The following is an 18,961-nucleotide window of genomic DNA, read 5'->3' on the forward strand; positions in this document are numbered from 1 at the left end:
ACTCCCCATCTGAGTGTCAGATGCTCGCCTGCTCACCACAGAGAACCAGATGGCAGCAGAGACAGTCACACTTCAGCCACACTTCCCCAACATGTGATGGGTTAAATCTGCGGATGCCACTCACAGCGGACCAAAGAAGTGGTACATGGCAGACCGCACAGAGGCCGGGCCCGAATGGCTGAGCCACTTGCAAGAACAGATCATGTCCTGCCCGAAAGTGACAGCCTCCCACCTGAATGACCCCGAGAAGAGCTTAGCACCATGGCCTGGGGCAAACCGTTCAACATCCTCAATGCTGGACAGCAGGAAAAAGCTTGGTTTACTGAGGGCTCCGGCTGATGGAGGTGCGAAAAACAGCGGTGTAAGGTGGGAGCGCTCCAGCCCACCACAGATAAAGTACTGACACAAGAGGGTGAGGTGGAGGGGAGAGCCAACTGTCCAAGCTGGCAACTGTGGCACTGATCCGAAAAGGGACAACCAGGCGGGCCCAGGAGCCTCTTTTCCGATTAGTGCCACAGGATTTCTGGGCTGTGCCAAACAGCACGTCAGTGTGGATGGGTCGGCGGCAGGAAACAGGGAGGCAGATCCATGGATGCCTGCTCTGAGGACAACAGCACTGGCAGATCTTCTGAGAGGTGGAACAACAAAAGAATAGTCAGGGTCCATCACGTGGATGGACACACGTCTAGGAAAACCGCTGAAGTTGACGCGATGCCACTGTGGACTGAGCTGCTCAAATATGCTCTGCCACTATTTTCCCCAAGCAGAGTGACCCCGGAGCCTTGGCAGCCTTGGTGCATCATAAATGTGGGCATATGGGGGAACTATGATGGACAGAGGATCTGGGGGTCTCATGATGTTGCAAGAACTGTGATGGCCATATGCCCTATTTGTCAGCAATTAAAACCAAGGGCCACATTCGCTGGGGTTCGGGAGCTGGCCAAGTCTGATAAATTGACCATATCAGGCCTCTCCCCTGCCAAAATAAAAAGTGATATGTTCTCACGATGGTCAGCACATACTCGGATATCTTGCCAGCGGGCCAATCAAGCACCATTTAAGCGTGCTCCATATGTGGAATACCCTATCGGGTAACGTCCGACCAGCAATGGGTGGTGACGCCAAGTATTTGGGGCCACCTGCATATCCCCTACCACCCACAGGCATCCAAGATCAATGAGTGAATGAATGACCTGTTCAAGGTATCGTATGTGACAAGTTGATTGTCAAGTCTTCTCTCCACGAGTGGTTGCAAGTGTATCGATTAATCCAGCGAGTTTGTGTCTGTGTGTGTCTTTTACTCCTCATGCGACTTCACTACATGTCAATAAAAGACAACTGTGTTCAAATTCTCCACCCTTGGGACCCCTCGAATCAGTTTCACACACATAATAATTGGTGCAGTGAGCAGGGTCCTTTGAGTTCTGACTGAACACAGCTGCAGTGGAGATGCTTTGGAATCGGGACAGGAAATCTAGTGCAGGCAGGGAGAACAAGAACTGCGGGTGGACTGACATGGGTGCAGGGTTGGGGAGCTTGGCAAGCATGCTGGCGGACCACGGCAAACTGGTAGACTGGTCCAAGCTCCTGGATCCACATCTTGAGAAAATAGGTCACCACGTGTTGTCCCACTTCAAGAAGTCAGGGTTCCCAAAATTTAAGGGGAATCAGAGGGTGCCTTTTGACTGCCAGTGTTTCTCCTGAGAAACCAATGTGAGATCATAGAAAGGAAAGATTTGGAGAGGGCCCAGGAAAATAAGGAGATAAAGGTGGTCCAGCAGTGCTGCTGTGCACTGCAGGAGGCAGCACAGACTCCCCCAACCTGAGCCACTGATGTCGAGATGAGAGGGACAGAGGTAGCCAACAGGCATGCCGATCAAGGTCAGACTCCCCACCCCCCACACCCCCAGTGAGTGAGTTTGTACTGGCCATGGAGCGATTAGCCGAGGCCATTTCCCAGGATTCAGGCATTAAAGGTTTCAGAACAGGCCAGGAAGAGCATGAAATCAATTTATTTGCAGAAGTTGTTCTGATATATCTGACAGACCCGACACACTCATTGCCCAAGTTGTGCTCCACCCTGGAGGACTATGGGGAGATCTCTGGGTGTAAGTTCTTTTGGGATATGTGCAAAATCATGTCACTTAGGAAGGGGGATTAGAGCCAATGTCAAGAAAATAGTCAACAAATGTGGAGGAAAAATGGAATCAAATATCTAGGAGTTAGAATAGATAACAACGAGTAATTTAGACCAGCTGAATTATTCTCCCCTTGCTTGGGGAAATTGAGGAGGATTTAAATGGTTGGATGTCCCTGCCCATTACACTAGTGGTGTCACAGAGAGGGGAGGTGTCACAGAGGGGGGAGATGATGACACAGAGGGGGTGATGATGTCACTGCATGGGGCAGCCATAGCTGAGTCGTGCCATGGCACAGCAATATGCGAAAGATGCCTCTCCTGGAAGGGGATTCTGGCCTGCATGTCGGAGTAGGACTCTGTCTCATGCCAGAGACCCTCTGATCAACAGAGTTGTGTTTGGAAGCACCCTGCACCAATGGGTGAGATAAAGAGCCTGTTACAGGCTCCCCTACTGGGACAGAGCCTCCTCTGGCACCATCCTTCACCCAGTGTGGGCGGAGAGAATGGAGGCTGCATTTAATCCCCTATCCCCATCCTGAGTGCAGGGCACTTTATGAGGCAGCTGGAGGGGACTGGGGAGGGGAGAACAATGGCATGTGAGGGGATACAGGGATGGGGTCTATCGGAGTGGAGGGGAGAACGAAGGAATGGGATTTCATCAGGGGCTAATGTCAAGGGTGATTGGATCAGAGGTATGGGACATAGGGTTGAGCTGGGGGGATGGGGTGCGAGGGGACGGAAGGCACTGGGGAAACCATGGGGGTGGTGTTGGGTGGGGGATCAGAGTGTGGTAGAGGAATCGGGGCAGGGGAGAGTGTGAGGTGTCTGAGGGAGAAGAGAAGTTGCGAGGGGGATGGAAGGTAGACCTTTCAACAGAAATGGGACAGAGCTCCCCCTCCACCTGGAATGGGATCTGTCCACTGAGAGACAGGACCGCTCCTCCACCCACCCCCACCCCCCCAGGGTTACAAGATCCCTTCCACCCTTGCATACACCCCCACACCCCCCAAACCGGGATAGGATTCTTTCCCCCAGTGGACCTGGATCAAGGTGCTAGAAAGTGTTTCTGCTGCGGCGGACCCAACAGAGTTGAGTGACGAAGCATGGGTCTATCTCCGCACCACCTGCTCCCTCATGCGACGAGGTCTCGCTTGCATCATGGAAGATCACGGTGTTGCTGAGCTTCTGGGAATGTGGAGGGCTTCTGCTAAACCCGTGGTGGGGTTCAGAGTGCTTCATCTCCCCGGGATGTGCTCTCATGGAGGGAGGGTTGTAGACAAAGTGAACGGCTGCGGAACTGGCCTCAGTCTGAGGAGAGTGATCAAAGAGGGACCTGGGGTGGCAATATTTCTACTGAGAGGCTGGAAAGAACCACCAGAGGATCAATTCTGACATTTAGGTGATCCTTGGAAGGGAGTTAGAGGGAGGGGTAGAGACTAACTTGGACAGCAAGGCTGGGTTGGGATAAATGACCTGTTGTGTACCCTCTGGGTGTGTAAATGCTGCTGCTTCTGCCCCAGAGGACATGGCAATAAGGTCACAACAGAGGTGGCCACACCGTGTCATGGACCCAACGTCCCCAAGGTGGTGTCCTGCACAGATGATAAAATCATCGACAATGGATCTTTCGGTGGGGTGTACCAGGCAAGGCTGGTGGACTCCGGAGAGCTGATTGCCATCAAGAAGATCTTGCAGGACAAGAGATTCAAGGTGAGGGGGAGGAGCAGTTGTGTGGAAATGGAAATCCCTGATATTTAACTTTAGGCCTACAGCACGTTCACAGGCCCTTGCGACACATGAGCCTGTTTCACACAATTACACCCAATTGACAAACACCCCAAACACATTTTTGAAGGGTGGGTGGAAAGAGGAGCATCTGACAGAGACCAAGGCAGCCATGGGGTTTGGAAACAGCGAAAGTCACACAAACCTACAACAGCACCCCCCTCCCCACACACAACCCCCCACCCCACACACACACACACACACACACACACACACACACACACACACACACACACACACACACACACACACAGCTGGCAAATATCAGAGATTTTCTGCAAATTAATTGTTTAGTAGAAGCTGGGAAAATAATCATAAAAACTGAAATGATACTTCATTGAACCCCCTGATGAGTCCCCACTCCAGCGACACGAAAAGTCCCCCCCACTGACTCTCGAAAAGTCCCCCACTTCGGCCTCCCTAGGAGTTCCCAACCTCTGACCTCTTGACGAATCTCCTCCCCGCCTCCCCCCTCAACTTGGACAAGTCGCCCCTCAGGGCCCCGACCCATCGCCCAGCCTTGCTGATGTTCCTCTCTCGCCATAGAACCGCAAACTGCAGATCGTGCGAAAGTTGGATCACACCATCATCGTCGCTCTTCTCAACTTCTACTCCTCTGTAGTCAAGGTAAGATCCACCTGCACCCACCCCACCCCCACTCTGATGCATTTCATTTGCTGCTACCTTCCCCTTTCCTTCAATTGATCTGTCTCGGTGCAGCCTCTCTGTTGCCTCCATCCTGCCCCTCTGACCAGTGCCGACTCTTTGACGCTGGCTGCCCTGCTCCTCACCCATTAACTCATGACCTCTTGCCATTTCAATTCCAGACAGCAGCAGCCAAGACCACAAGACAAAGTCGCCAAATTCGGCCACTCAGCCCCTCCAGTCTGTTTCCCCAATTCATTTCACGAATGTATTTTCCCCCATAACTCACTTCCACAGAACCTTTTGGTGCCCTTCCAAATCAACGCCTGCTCTGAATCGTCCCAACAACTCAGCCTCCACATGTTCGACCCCAGCCAACACCCGGCTGCAAACATGTCTCATCTTGAAACGTCAATGGTTTTTCTGTCCCGGTGAATCCTTGCCTCACTAGGGAGGGCGGTCAGAGCTGCACATTTTGTGCAGCCTCACCAGAAGCCGAATGATGGGGCAGCAGACGGGTCCACTACGGCCTGTTGACGCTCTGCTCGCTGAGCCCTTGGATTCATGCCATGTTGTGTTGAGCAGTGGGGGCATCAGGCCAACAGAGAGCAGGAGGGGCTGGCACTCCAGTTGGGAAAGGCACGGGGTGTTGGAGGGTAAATCCAGCTGACATGTGTGTATTGTGTCCAAGAGAAAGAGGAGGTTTATTTGAATCTGGGTCTGGACTATGTTCCCGAGACGGTTCACTACATGGCCCAGCACTTCAACAAGGCCAAGCAGCCCATTCCCATGATCTACATCAGGTGGTTGTGGGTCTGGGTGGTCAAGTTGTCCACTGGGGCAAGCTTGGATGGTGGGGTTGGAGGATATGAAGGAGTTTACTGGCTAAGTCTCGCTGGGGACTGGATATCGATGAAGGGTGCATGAGGGTCTCAATGGGTATTGGTGAGGAGAGAAAGGGTAGTGAGGGGAGAGGGGTGGAGAGGATGATGAGGATGGATGTTGATTGGCAGGGAGGGGCCCTTCACCCACCTCCCCTTACCCTCAGGATCCAGACCCGGCCAGTGTGGAGGCAGAGTGGGTCATGTTATATCGTTGTGTTGCCAGATGTTCATGTACCAGCTGTAGCAGAGCATGGCCTACTACCATCCTCAGGGGGTTTTCCATTGAGACATCAAGCCCCAGAAGATGCTGGTAGATCCCGAGATGGCCTTCTTATTGCTCCTTTATTTCGGCAGGTAGATCTACCCGTGTCTGCCCGTTCACCACCTCAACGCAGTCCTGATCCCTCTCCCCAACACGGCCTTGTCCCCTCCCCACCAGCTCTCACCCCTCCCCCACCAGCTCTCTACCCTCCTCCCTCTCCCAACTTGCCCCTTCCACAGCTTAATAACTTATTCTAAATAAGATTGTGGGGGGCTTTGATGGAATGAACAGCCAGAAACCTTCCCTAAAGTGTCAGGTGCAAATCTCAGAGAGCATCCGCTTCAGGTGAGGGGAGATTTTTTTTATGCAGAAAGTTGTGAGAGCTTTGAATGCGTCACCGGAGAAAGTGGGAGTGGTTGGTAGAATAGGTACATATAAAAGTCTCTGAGACGAGCATGTGGATGTAAGGGAACAGAATTTTTACATGATAGAGGAATTTGGGGATATGGCAAGAAGGCAGGGTAGGTCGAGTTAGGTCATAAATTAGATCAGCCATGATCGTATTGAATGGCGGAGCAGGCTCGATAGGCCATTTTTGTCCTACTCCTGTTCCCACTTCCTATGTTCCTATGGGTGTGGTACAGGTAAAGGTTGTGGAGAACATTTACAAAGGTCAGTACAGCCTTTATGGGCCAAAGGGCCTGTACTGGGCAGCAATGCTTGATGTTCTAATGGATGCGGAAGCTCTGGGAAGGGGTAAGGGAGGGACTGGCCAGGAAGTCTGCAGATGCTGGGGCCGAGGGCAATGCCCAAACATGCTGGGGAAACTCATGGATAGTTTTGTGAGGAGCAGGTCCTGCTTCACGAGTCAAATTGAGTTTTTCGAGGACGTGTCAACGGAAATAGATGAAGGTCAAAGTCTGTATGTGCTGCACGAGGATTTTAGTAAGGTGCTTGACAAGGTCCCCACGGAGGCCTCATTCAGAAAGTCTGGAGGCATGGGATCCATGGACCCTTGGCTGTGTGGATTCAGAATTGGCTTGTCTGCAGAAAACAGAGGGTAGTAGTAGATGGAACAATGACTAGTGGCTCTCCAAAGGGATCTGCTCTGGGACCCCTGCTCTTTGTGATTTTTATGAATGATGATGGGAGTGGAAGGGTGGGTACGTCAGGGGATCACACAGAGGTAGAGATGTTGTAGACAGTGTAGAAGGTTGTCATAGGTCATCCAGTTTGCAGAGAAGTGACAGATGGAGTTCAATCCTGTAAATCAGATGTACTTAAATAAGCAACTGGTCCAGGTTTATTTCCAGAGTAATTTTCAAGGGCACGAATAACAGTTATTCCAAAGATGGTTGGAGACCCATTAAAAGTAGCTTCATATACACCAATATCTTCATTGAATGCGGATTACAAGAATGTGTGGGCAGAGCACTTGGTTAATGGCAGGATTATGAACAGTGTGCAGGACTGAGATATATTTAGATCCTGCGCCATAAATCGCTCAAAGTTGCTGTGCAAATTGAGAGGGAGTTTAAGATGGTGTATTGTGTGCTGGCCTTCAGGAGTCAGTGGATTGAGTTCAAAAACCAAGAGGTATCGTTGCAGATGTATAAAATTCTCGTCAGACCACACTTGGAATATTGTGTGCATTCCTGGGGCGAGAATACCAGAGGACGTCTAAATAAGGTGAGCTGAGGGAAATTTAGGCAAGACGTGAGGGGTACATTTTATTCACACAGAATGTAGTGGGTGGCTGGAATGCATTGTTGGGGTAGTAGCGGAGGCTGGTCCAAAAAAGGCATGAAAAGGATTTTAATATGGACAGGAATTCAAGAAAAATGGAGAGTACTGGTGTGAGGGAGGGGAGGGTAACATTGTTGTGGGGTAGGTTCAGATGGATCAGCTGAATGGTCTCGACTGATCCATCCATGATTGTCTAACATCTTGCTGCCATATCGTGGAGAACCAGGGTGTTGCCTGATGGACACACGTTGCTCTGAGCTCTGCAGAGAGAGATCGTGGTTTTCGCCAAAACAGACTTCCTCAGGTAAAGCAGAGGAAGGGGAAAGGCTCCAGTGTTCAGCGGTAGGGGGGATGATGGGGAAAGAGTTGGGACCCTCCAAAGTCATTGTGATCAGGCCTCAGAGGCAGTATCTCTATCACTCGTATTTCTCTTCCCAGGAGAAGGAGCGATCTCAGAGACAAGACACGAGTCCAGAGAACCTCGCATCCCAGCTGAACAGAGGACGGACAACATCATGATGGCCTGAACCCCTCCCCGTCGTATCCCTCTGGCCCTGCCAACCCCATTCCCTGCCTCTTCCATGTCCCTTCACCCACTTCCCCTCTTCTCCTCTACCCCTCCTCCATCCCAACCCCCTCCCGCTCACCTTCCCCTTCTCCTGCCCTCACACCTATGCCCTAACCCCAGCCCTCCACTCTTCACCTCCCCCTTCCCCTCCGCCCTTCCCTTCCCCTTTCCCCCTCCCCTTCCTCTCCCCCATCCCCTCCCCTAACCCTCCCCCTTCCCCTCCATTTCTCCTCCTCCCCTTCCCCTCCCCCTTCCCTTTCCCCTTCCTACCCCTAACCTAGGGGAAGGAGGGGGAGGGGAAGGGGGTAGGAGAGTGGAAGGGGGTAAGGGTAGGGGTTGTGGTAAGGGGTAGGGTAGGGGGTAGTGGTAGTGGGTGCGGGGATGGGGAAGGGGTAGGAGGTAGGGTTAGATGAAGTGGGTAGGTTGTAAGGTATAGGGTAGGGATAGTGGTAGGGGGTGCAGGTATGGGGAAGGGGTAGGGTTAGGGGAAGGGGGTAGGTTGTGAGGGATAGGGTAGGGGGTAGTTGTAGGGGGTGTGGGTATGGGGAAGGTGTAGGAGGTATGGTTAGGGGAAGGGGATAGTTGTAGGGGGTGCGGGTATGGGAAGGGGTAGGAGGTTAGGGGAAGGAGGTAGGTTGTAAGGGATAGGGATAGGGTTTAGTTTAGGGTTGGGGAAGTTGGGTAGAGTTAGGGTTAGTGTTAGGAGACATGGGGTAGGGCTATATCTTGGTTTATGGTTAGGTCTATAGTTCAGGGAAGTGGGCTTGTGTTAGGTATAGGGGAAGGGGGTAGGAGCAGTGGGGTAGAGGAGGAGTGAGGTTTGGGGTTAGGGGATGGTGGGTAGCATTAGGGTTGGGGTTAGGGGGTGGCATAGGCGTAGGAATAAAGTTAGGGTTAGTGGATGGGGTGGGGGTAGAGTTAGGGGATGTGGAGTGGTGGTAGGGGGTATCGGTAGTGTTAAGGTTAGGTTTAGGATTTTGTTAGGGGTTAGGGTTAGGAGTAGGAGGAAGGGAAGGGGGAGGGGAATGGGGGAGGCGAGCGGGGGACGGGAACTGGGGACTGGAAGGGGGAGGCGATGTGGGAGGGGAACGGGCAGTGGAAAGGGGAGGGGAACGGGGTAGAGGAAAGGGGAGGTGAACGGTGGACGGCATCCCTAGCCCCTCCCCTCCCCTTCCCTTCCCCCGCATTTCCCCTGCCTCTCCTCTCCTCCTTCCAGAAGAAGCTGGGCCTCTTTCCGTCCAGAACCTCCCTGTGGTTTCAGAGCCTCCGTTTCAGGAAGTGCCTTCGACGCTTGCTGCTGGACCATCTTGTCTCTTGATTCATTCTGTACCGTTGATATTAAATTTAAAAATGATTGGGTTTTTTAAAGCTTGAACTCAAAAGCTGGTCCAGATAGACAAAACAGAAACAGGCCCTTCAGCCCCTCTCTCCTGCTAGCTGAGCTGTTGTAATCAGTCCATATTCCTCTCACCCTTTTCATTCTTAGCTCCCATCCAGCTCATGTTGCCTTGTCAATCGCACGGCCTGTGGGAAGAAGCTATTTCCCTCCCTGGCTGCTCTGCTTTTATTCCTCCATATCTCCTTCCTGATGGCAGGGCGACAAAGATGCTCTGTGCTGGATATCTATGAGTCTATTTACAGAGCCCATCCCTGCAATCAATCAGGGGACCATTGCCTTGAGGTGGCACCCATGTTGCCTCTCCCTCAGCACTCTCAGAACACTACTGCACCCTCCTTCCCCTCCTTTCCCAGGTCTCAGTAACCCGCTGACAATTCCAGTCAGCTGCCATGTCTATACCCTGCCCCACCTAAACCGCTGGATCGACCAGCGCCTTCTCCCCTCAAGAGTTCGAGGAATCCACTCTCTCGCAATGTCCTGCTATCGAATGCCCTGCATCCTCCTTCCCACTTGGTTCCTCCTGTTATCAGGCGCCTGGATGGACCCCACCCTGTTGAAACTACCCGTGTTCTCACTGATCTCTCTGCGCCTCTGCCCTCCATCCAGGGGTCTTGGATTTCTTGTGGGGGTGGTGGAGAACAAAGCACCAACTTAAGGAGATGGGGAGCAGTACAAAGGCCCCCAGGTCCAGGAGACAGGGAGAACCACAGAGATACCCATCTCTGTCATTCGGGTAAAACCTGATTATCAGGTGCAATGTGCAAGGAACTTTCGGTCCTGCTGCACGTGAGCCAGGTTTGGCCCATCCCCACACCACCACCCTGTCAATTCCCAAAACAAATTTCCTATTCATGTGAGGGTCCAAAATGGATAGAGTCTGGAGAAGGACCGTGTACATCGTCAATCAATGGGGACAAGGGTGTAACCAGCATGGCCATAATTGTGTGTGGCTGTGCTTGCAACCAAAGTGCAAGGGCACCAAATGCTGCTATGTGCTGAGGTTCTACCTGACTTAGGTGTTGCGAAAGATTGGCCTGGCCCTGGTGCTGCACAATGTTCCAGTCAGCAAGACTTTGCCCCTTTACCTTCCTGGGAACGGTTTCATAGACAAACACATTTGACCACAAAGCCATCAGGCAGTGGTCAGCAGAGAATGTCTGACACAGAGACTCTAGGACTAGATGGGATACTGCGGGGTGGTCCACGGAGCAGAGCATCCAGAGACAGACATCCAGAACTGCTGGAAAACCAGAAACTCAGTGAAAGATGCCCTTCAGTTTGCCTGAAACCCAGATCGGAGTAGCAAACACTAGAAGACATCTGTCTAAAGCAAAGGGAGGAAGATTTAGGGGAGATATCAGGGGTATTTTCTTTTACCCAGATTTGTGGGTGTCAAGAATGCCTTGCCAGGAGTAGTGATGAAGGCCAAAACATTAGGGGCATTTTAGGGGTTCTTAGTTACATTTAGGGGCTGAGACCAAGGAGGATATTCTCCAACAGCAGAGGGTGGCAGTAACCACAATATGTCAAAGTGGTGGCAATGAAGCTAAACAGAGACCATCTAATGTGACTGTGCGCCTGGCTGCGGGAATTTGGACTTACTATATAAACCTTGCTAAGTGCTAGTTCAGGTTGGAAACGTTCGACTTCCTTGGGGGTCAAATCAACAGGCACGGAACTAAACCCTGCTTGAAAAGATAGAGTTTGTTAAGTGCTTCCTCAAACCCCACATAATGAAGGGGCTGCAAGAATTCACTGGTACGATTAATTTTTATCACCGATTCATACCGGTAGTGGCCAACATCATTTTTTTTGTTTTTAAACTTTATTTAAGATTTTATAACATGAATAACATATAGAATTACATTTAAAAATTAAGAACAAAATAATAAAATTACAATACAGTATCAGTAATCTAAATAAAGTATACCCTCCCCAATAATTATTACACATTAATAACCCAACTCAAATTAGTCCAACCCCCCCTTCCCCCCAATATAAAGAGTGAAGAATTAATAAAGTTAATAATATATGTGAGAAAAAAACCCACTTACAAAAAAAACCAAAAACATAACCGATTAAAATACTAACAAAAAGAAAAGTAATTAATACTAAGATATCAGACTTAAAAAACATATTTAAATCAAACTTAAATGCATATATTTAACAGAGTTAAGATGAAACATATAATTAATAAACTTAAAATAAAAAATTAGTAAAATTAGTAACATTGTCTATCAAAAATTCTGAAACAATAATCAATTCTTTAAAAAAAATTGTAGCATGAGAAAAAAAAAGATGAACAATAAAACTTTCTCTATAGAGATAAACCTTCACCAAATATCAACTAACTTCACATCTAACATCATATTAGTCACATAAACTGCCATCTTAAAACAAAATTCCAACCTCATTAAACATTGTAGAATTCAAATTTGGTACTCTTCCACCATTTTTCCCTTTTAACCTTGAATAATTACCCAATAAAAGCTCCAATACCACATTTAAATATCCCCAATCATTACGTTAAAATTCAGATATCCAAATAATAAAAATACATCTTCAACGAAATCTATATCTTCAACAAATAGAGCATAAGCCACAAACAAAATTCAAGCCTCATTAAGAATTGTACAATTCAATTTATAACTTTCACCATTATTCCCTTCGTTCTATAACTAAAATAGCAAAATAATATGCACCTGAATTACCACTCCTTTCACCTTAAAGTTAAAGAAAAAATATTTAAAAAAAACTTATCCATCCCATTCACATTTAAATTTCAAATATTCCTGATCTACTGAATAAACTTTACAAAAAAAACCACATGAATTTTTAGTTTTTTAAACAATCAAATACTTACTTATGCTTTTTTTTATAAACACAAAAGAAAACCCTTAACTCTTTAATCTAATAATACAAAAAAAGGAAAAATAACAGGTAGCAGGTTAAAAATACCCCCTCCCGTCTAAACCACGCAATGCGGTAACTCCCAAAAAAAATGGGTGTGAGATAACTCACACGTAGCAGATGACTTTCAGGAAATAGTGCCCATCCAGTTCTCTCCCCCAACTCTCACTTCATCTTAAACTAACATCATCATTATTTAATATTCCTTTTTTAAAAAAAAATTTAAAAAAAAGAACAACTCTTCTTTTAATCAGCTCCAACTGCCGAGTCACCATTACAACCATTCCTTCTTGGAGCACGGCTCTTTTCTTCCATCTCTTGTCTCCTTAGAGATCGCGGCGACTACGTCTCTGTTGAAACCGAGTAATTGGCAGCTCTTGAGCAAATGCTATAGCTTCCTTTGGAGAATCAAAGAAATTTGGTTGGCAACCATCTTGAAAAACCTTCAAAACAGCTGGATATCTAAAGGTTGCCTTATAACCTTTCTTCCACAACAACTCTTTAGCAGAATTCCCGTCATTGGAACATAACTTCTTGACTCAAATCTGCATAGAAGAAAACTCGATTATTTTGAATCATCAAGGGTGATTTTCTCTGTTGTGCATTTCTAATTGCCACTCGTAAAATTATTTCTCTGTCGTAATAATTCAACCAACAAACCAAAACAGGTCTTGGACTTTGACCTGAAATAGGTCTTCTACGCAAGGCTCTGTGAGCACGTTCCAGTATTATATCTTCCGGGAAATGTTCTTGACCCAGCACCTGCGGAATCCATTCAGTAAAACATTTTCTTGGGTCTGGTCCCTCCATTCCTTCCGGCAAACCAATAATCTTTATATTGTTCCGTCTGGATTGGTTTTCCAAATAATCAATCTTTTTCACCAAATCTTTATTTTGAGTTTGTAAGTCTTTGACCATTTTGGTCACATCTGAAACATGATCTCGTATTTCGTATATATCTTCTTCACACGAATTAAATTTATCTCTCACTTCAAGCTTAAAAGCTCCAAACTCAGCCATCTGTTGAGAATGTATTTTCACCACAGAGTATTAAACCTAGTACCAAGTTCAGTCATAATCTTGGATAATCCCTGCATTGTATAAGATCATTTAGATTCAAGATTCACAAGAATCTTTTCAATTGGAAGAGATTCTGGCTCAACAGATTCCTGCTTCTTCTGCATAACCAAAGGGTCTTCTTTTGCTTCCTTCATTCTGGTTGCCTTCCTTGTAGTATAGCTGCGTGTGGAAACCCCTGCCACAGCCTCTCCAGCAATGACTGGAGGACGCTGGCCGGGGTTTTCCCCATCCATCAAGTTGTATAGGTTCTTTTATCTCAAAAGGTGCAGTTTGCAGTGCCACCGCTACAGTTGACAAATGCCTTTCCCCAGCCGGTACTTCAACTGATGTTACTACAAGTGGTTCATTCATAACATTGCCGTCAGATGTTACTGCACATGTGCGAACCTGAGTAACTCTTTTTACTAAAGGCTGTTTGGCGCCCTCTTTAGTGGGCTCTACCGATGTAATATTGAACTCTACATCCGAAAGCTGTACCTTTCAAGATTGGATTGGCAAGAGTTGGGCGTAGTCCACAGATTTGACTGCTGCTGGGCTTCAAGGTTGCATATGGTTCTGATAAAAACTAGGGATTGGCGGCCTTGCAGAGATGATCGTCCCCTGAACAATTCCACCGTGCCTGACTGATACAATATTCCAAATTTACAAGACTTCTCAGCAAACCTCCACGGCAAATATGTATTTGCTAAAATAGAATGGGGTCACGAGGCGAGGAAAACACGAGCAAGGCTTGGAAAGGGCAGCAATCAGGGGTTGAAGGCTTGTTAGGCAGCAGATGGCATTGGAAGGACAACAAATGCAGCTCACTTGCATTCAAGAGCTGCAGTCCACACAACAACGTTTTTTCAAATACATCACCGAAAAATGTGACAAGAAATCCACTCCCAAAATGGAATTTGCCACATTTACATCTGAAAAGCCACCCAAAAACATTGCAAGACAGAAATGAAGCATGAGTAACCTGTGGCCATGTTTGAAAAAGAGAATCATTTGTAGCTGAAAGAACACATGACATATTAGAAAGACTATGTTCCTCAGGGGTTGGAGGGACTGGCACCACTCCAAAGTGACAGATAATTTTGGAGTTTTACATAGAGATGGCAAACAAATTACCTACTCCAACAATTGCCTCGAATTGTTTCCATTTTCCTCAGTTGCCTTCGATAATCTCTCTCAAATGAGAACAAGATCCCAAGACAAAAGAACAGAACCAGGCCACCAGGCCCATTGAGTCTGCTCCACAAATACACACTGAGCTACTCTACACTCCTCCCAATTTCCAGCCTTTTCCCCATATCCCTTCATGCCCTCACTAATGAGATACTTGTCTATTTCTTGTTTAAATACTCCCAGTGATCTGGCTTCCACTGCTGTATGAGGCAGCGGTTCCACAGCTCCATGACACTCTGGTGACAGAAGTTCTTCCCAATCTCTGTTTTGGATGGATAACCTCTAATGTTCTTGTCCTCGATTCACCCACCAAGGGATACATCTTACCCGCATCCACCCTGTCTAAACCTTTCAAAATACAAAATGTCTCCATGAGCTTTCTTCTTTAATTTCCGATACCCCAATGAATACAACCCAAGCGCTGTCAAAGACTCCTCATACATTATATTTTGCATTCTGGGAATCATCCTCATCATTCTCCTCTGCACCCTCTCCAAAAACGTCACATCCTTTCTCAGATAGGGGGCCCAAAACTGAACCCAGTACTCAAAATGAGATCCCACCTGTGCCCCATAGAGCTTCATTAACACCTCTTTACGCTTGTACACTATTTCTCTTGATTTGAATGCCCACATAGCATTCGCTTTCTTCATTACAAATTTCACCTGGTCATTAATTTTTAGGTTTCCTTGCACATCCAAGGTCTGAATTTTCATCTCATCCAAATAGTATGCTTCCTGTTTATTTCCACTGCCAAAATGTACAACTGTACATTTCTCGGTGTTAAATCTCATCTGCCATCATTTTGCCCAGTTTCCTAATCTGTTTATATCCTTCTGCAACTTTACGGTTTCTACACTTCCTACTCTGTCCCCAATCTTGGGGACCTCCGCAAATTTGGCCACAAAACCATTTAAACCACAATCCAAATCATTAATTCCTTTTTCCTTGGAATATATCTATCCTGCATTCTTTTTATTACTGCCACATGCCATTCCAGAATCGATCATAACTGAACCTGAACATGTTTATTGTGATGAACGGCTTCTAATAAATGTTCTGGGTTTAATTTTTTAAAATCTCGTTGTGGCTCCTCTTCATCACCTCTTTGGAAGCTGAATTCACAAAATTTTCCATATATTTTTTCAGCAATAATTCTGTGGTGCAGAGGGTAACTAATCTTTCCTAGAGGTTAAAATTTGCATTTTGATTTTGTTGTCTCAACTGAACATTGTACAAGGTGAAGGCTGATTAAAATGGATTCCGTAATGATGGCCTTCAAACTTTGCATTATTGCTGTGGCTACACAGCTTGAATGATAAACTGCTGTTTCTACAGGGAATTAACTCATGGAAATGTTCTAAATACATTCATTGGAGATAGACCTCTGTGAAAAGTTTACTGCCCATTGGCAACAATCCTTGAAAAGAGATGAATCATCACCCAACAGAGCAGCCCAGGAATAGGCCATTTGGTGAACAATATCTGTGGTGACCATGATGCTCATTTAAATTAATCCCATCTGTCAGCACATGGTCCATACACATCACCCATTCCTTCTTGTTCATGTGCCCAACCAAATGCCTCTTAAATTATGGCGATTTCACCACTATCCTGGCTGTGTGGGCCCTACCCCCACCGCACTGTGCACAAACCTGCCTCACTTTTCTCCTTTTCCCCCTCTCATGTTCAATATAGGCATCGTAGTATTTTTACATCTCCCACGGGGGCGGGGGAAGAAGAAATCTACCTTCTCCAGGACTACAATAATTGGATAAATTTCAACCAGGCCATCACTCAGCTTCCAATGCTCCAGAGAAAACTATCCAAATTTGTCCAATCACTCCTCAGAGCCAATGCTCTATCCCAAGCAACCCCCTGATAAACTCCTTTTGTCATGCAGCAACTAGAATTGCAGAAAACACTCAAAATGTGGCCTAACCACATTTATACTTCATGCCCTGCTCAATGAAGAATAATTTCTTTAACGCTCTACACTTGTGTTGCCACTTTCAAGGAGCTCGCGCTTGCACCCCAAGATCCCTCATTGCAACACTACTACAAGTCCTCTCAAAGTGCATGGCACTTGTCTCGATTAAACTCCATCTGCCATTTCTCTGCCCACATTTATAAGTCATCTGGTTTGGAAGGGAAAATACGAGGGGAACTGGGTGAATTAACAGGAGAGAGAGAAAAATATGGGGGGGTGTGGGCAGGTTACATGAACTTGGAAAATTCCATATTCATACCATCGATTCACAAATGCAATAAGAGATGGTTCCTCTGGATTTGACATCACCCAGACAATGGAGGAGGCAGAAGACAAAGGTCAGAGTGGGAATGGAATGGAACTTAAAACAGCTTGCGACCATGAGCCAAGATGGCCATTGTGATCCAAGTGGAGGCATTCAGTCAATCTGTCATTTACTCTGGATTGGGTTTCCTGCCACAGAGGGCACGGACATGGTTGGAGGAGGTGAATGTGAAACATTACCCTGCATGAGAATCCCTGGATGGTGGTAACTGATGTAGATTGCAGGAGAAAATGCCTGAGGACTGGGAGGAATTAGTAATCTGTAATTATTTGAAAGATCTTACTGTAAGATTCATCACCAATGAGAAGGAAAGCAGCTTCACTCTATTCTCCCTCTCAGAAAGATTTAGTTGATAAACAAAACAATCTTTCAGCACAGCCAGGGGCAAAAGGGCTCTTAATTTAGTCTTGCAATCAACAGACTTTGAAGTTACCCACCGTAAATGACTCAAAATTCAATTCTAGATTCTCTTCTGGTGGAAGTATAAGAGCCAGTGGCTTGCTAAATCAGATGAGCCTTATTCTGAGTTTCCATTTTGACTTTCACACCATCAAATGCAAGCCCCAGTTTTTTATCCCCAAGTATTTTCTATCCTTACCCACTTTGCAACCACACCTACCTGAAATTGGAACAAACAACAGCTAATTTTAATATGTATAAATCATATACAAAATAATTTACCCACATTTTCACATCACTGTAGCCACTGAGGGATAACTTGTGCCCATCAGGATACTTCACCAGCCACTAAAGGGTGATATTTACCTTGGTGTTAATGACTCTGTTCCAGTGTTACTTTCAGACATAATGACATCTTCAACATGCACAATATTTATTTTCTTACTGACCAGAACTATAAAGCATTGTGTAAAAATGAGAAAAGCTCAAGTCAACCAGGAGATATAAACTTCTGATTGCAATGTTGTTGTGCAAATTTGCTACATTATTGAAGTCTCACAGAGCTTACTGTCATGATAATGAATATGTATGAGATGTACCGGAAATCACGTGGTATGAGAGGGAGATAAGAGCACAAGCAGGAGAACAAAGGAAACTGGAAGATAAAGACACTGAGAAGTTTACCTGATAAAACTTGTGTTTGATGTTTTATTAACTTCACATTTCGGGCCACAAATGTGACACTTATAACAGATATTCAAAATCAAGCAATAATAGAAATAACAGAATATTACAGCACGGTACAAGCCCTTTGGCCCACGATGTTGTGTTGATCTTGATATTTCTAACAAAAAAATAATACCCTGTAGGAGCTACTGAGATAGATGCGAAATAAAGGCAAACACATACAAAGGTGGTCAATTCAAGACTGGTTTATTGCAGACATACACAGACCTTTTATTCCCTGCCTGTCAATGAGAATATTAGTAAACACCTTCCGGTCCACAGGACCAGCAGGTTAAAGCTAGGAGCCATTAGTGCCCCGTGCCTTTAGGCAGGGGCTTCATCTGTTCCACTCACTGTACTTTGGTGCCCAGCACTGTTAGCCCGCGATGTGTCAGGTAAGTCTGTGAACTGATGGTGGTGGTTTGTAATACTGCGCTGTGCATCCGCTACAACCCTGTTTTTATTTCACCTATGTATGCCTGTCTAAGAGTCTATTAAATGCTCCTTATGTGATATTGTAATGGATAAATATATTTGAAGAATTTGGTATATTTGGGATTTTGGTAAGATTTAGAGTAGGTTACATACATACACACACACATACATTTTAAAACATCTTATTTGAAAGACTGAAGAAATATTGAAGATCTCTGGAGAATGTTATTCACATTCACAAGTAGGTGTTAAGCGAACTGATGTCATAAAATGAATGACCATTGTTTGAAAATGGAGCCAGGATGGCTACAAGTACTTTTCTGCAGGGTGCTTAGAGGAAAGTCACACCTGGGTTTTGTTTATCTAACACTAGGTTAACCAGAAGAAAGAATTCCTGTTGTTTGGAATAAGAGGAATGGAACTCTGTAGTAGCTTGCAGAAAGACGGTACCATCTGGAAAACCCTAATTGGGCAAGGTTCATCAGTGAGACACTGAG

General features: G+C 46.4%; 1 protein-coding gene across 2 annotated transcripts; it reads left to right on the plus strand.

The window, feature by feature from the left end:
* Positions 1-2,414: 2,414 nt before the first annotated feature.
* Positions 2,415-8,388, plus strand: LOC138750778 (glycogen synthase kinase-3 beta-like). 2 transcript variants are annotated; one of them, XM_069912917.1, is made up of 4 exons: positions 2,415-2,559; positions 3,663-3,850; positions 4,472-4,552; positions 7,901-8,388. In XM_069912917.1, the coding sequence occupies exons 1-4, from the start codon at positions 2,556-2,558 to the stop codon at positions 7,979-7,981; spliced, it is 354 nt and encodes a 117-aa protein (XP_069769018.1). In that variant the 5' UTR covers positions 2,415-2,555; the 3' UTR covers positions 7,982-8,388. The 2 variants fall into 2 exon arrangements, 1 of the variants encoding a protein (XP_069769018.1); XR_011349502.1 differs by lacking the exons at positions 4,472-4,552; positions 7,901-8,388 and having other exon boundaries at positions 3,661-3,730.
* The last annotated feature ends 10,573 nt before the right edge of the window (positions 8,389-18,961 follow it).

This window comes from Narcine bancroftii, unplaced genomic scaffold (assembly GCF_036971445.1).
Source record: "Narcine bancroftii isolate sNarBan1 unplaced genomic scaffold, sNarBan1.hap1 Scaffold_260, whole genome shotgun sequence".
Classification (NCBI taxonomy): domain Eukaryota; kingdom Metazoa; phylum Chordata; class Chondrichthyes; order Torpediniformes; family Narcinidae; genus Narcine; species Narcine bancroftii.

Bases quoted from the DNA above. Each gene is read 5' to 3' on its own strand.
- LOC138750778 (XM_069912917.1), top strand. The intron at 3,851-4,471 runs GTGAGGGGGAGG...CTCTCGCCATAG, and splicing joins TGCAGGACAAGAGATTCAAG to AACCGCAAACTGCAGATCGT. The intron at 4,553-7,900 runs GTAAGATCCACC...TTCTCTTCCCAG, and splicing joins TCTACTCCTCTGTAGTCAAG to GAGAAGGAGCGATCTCAGAG.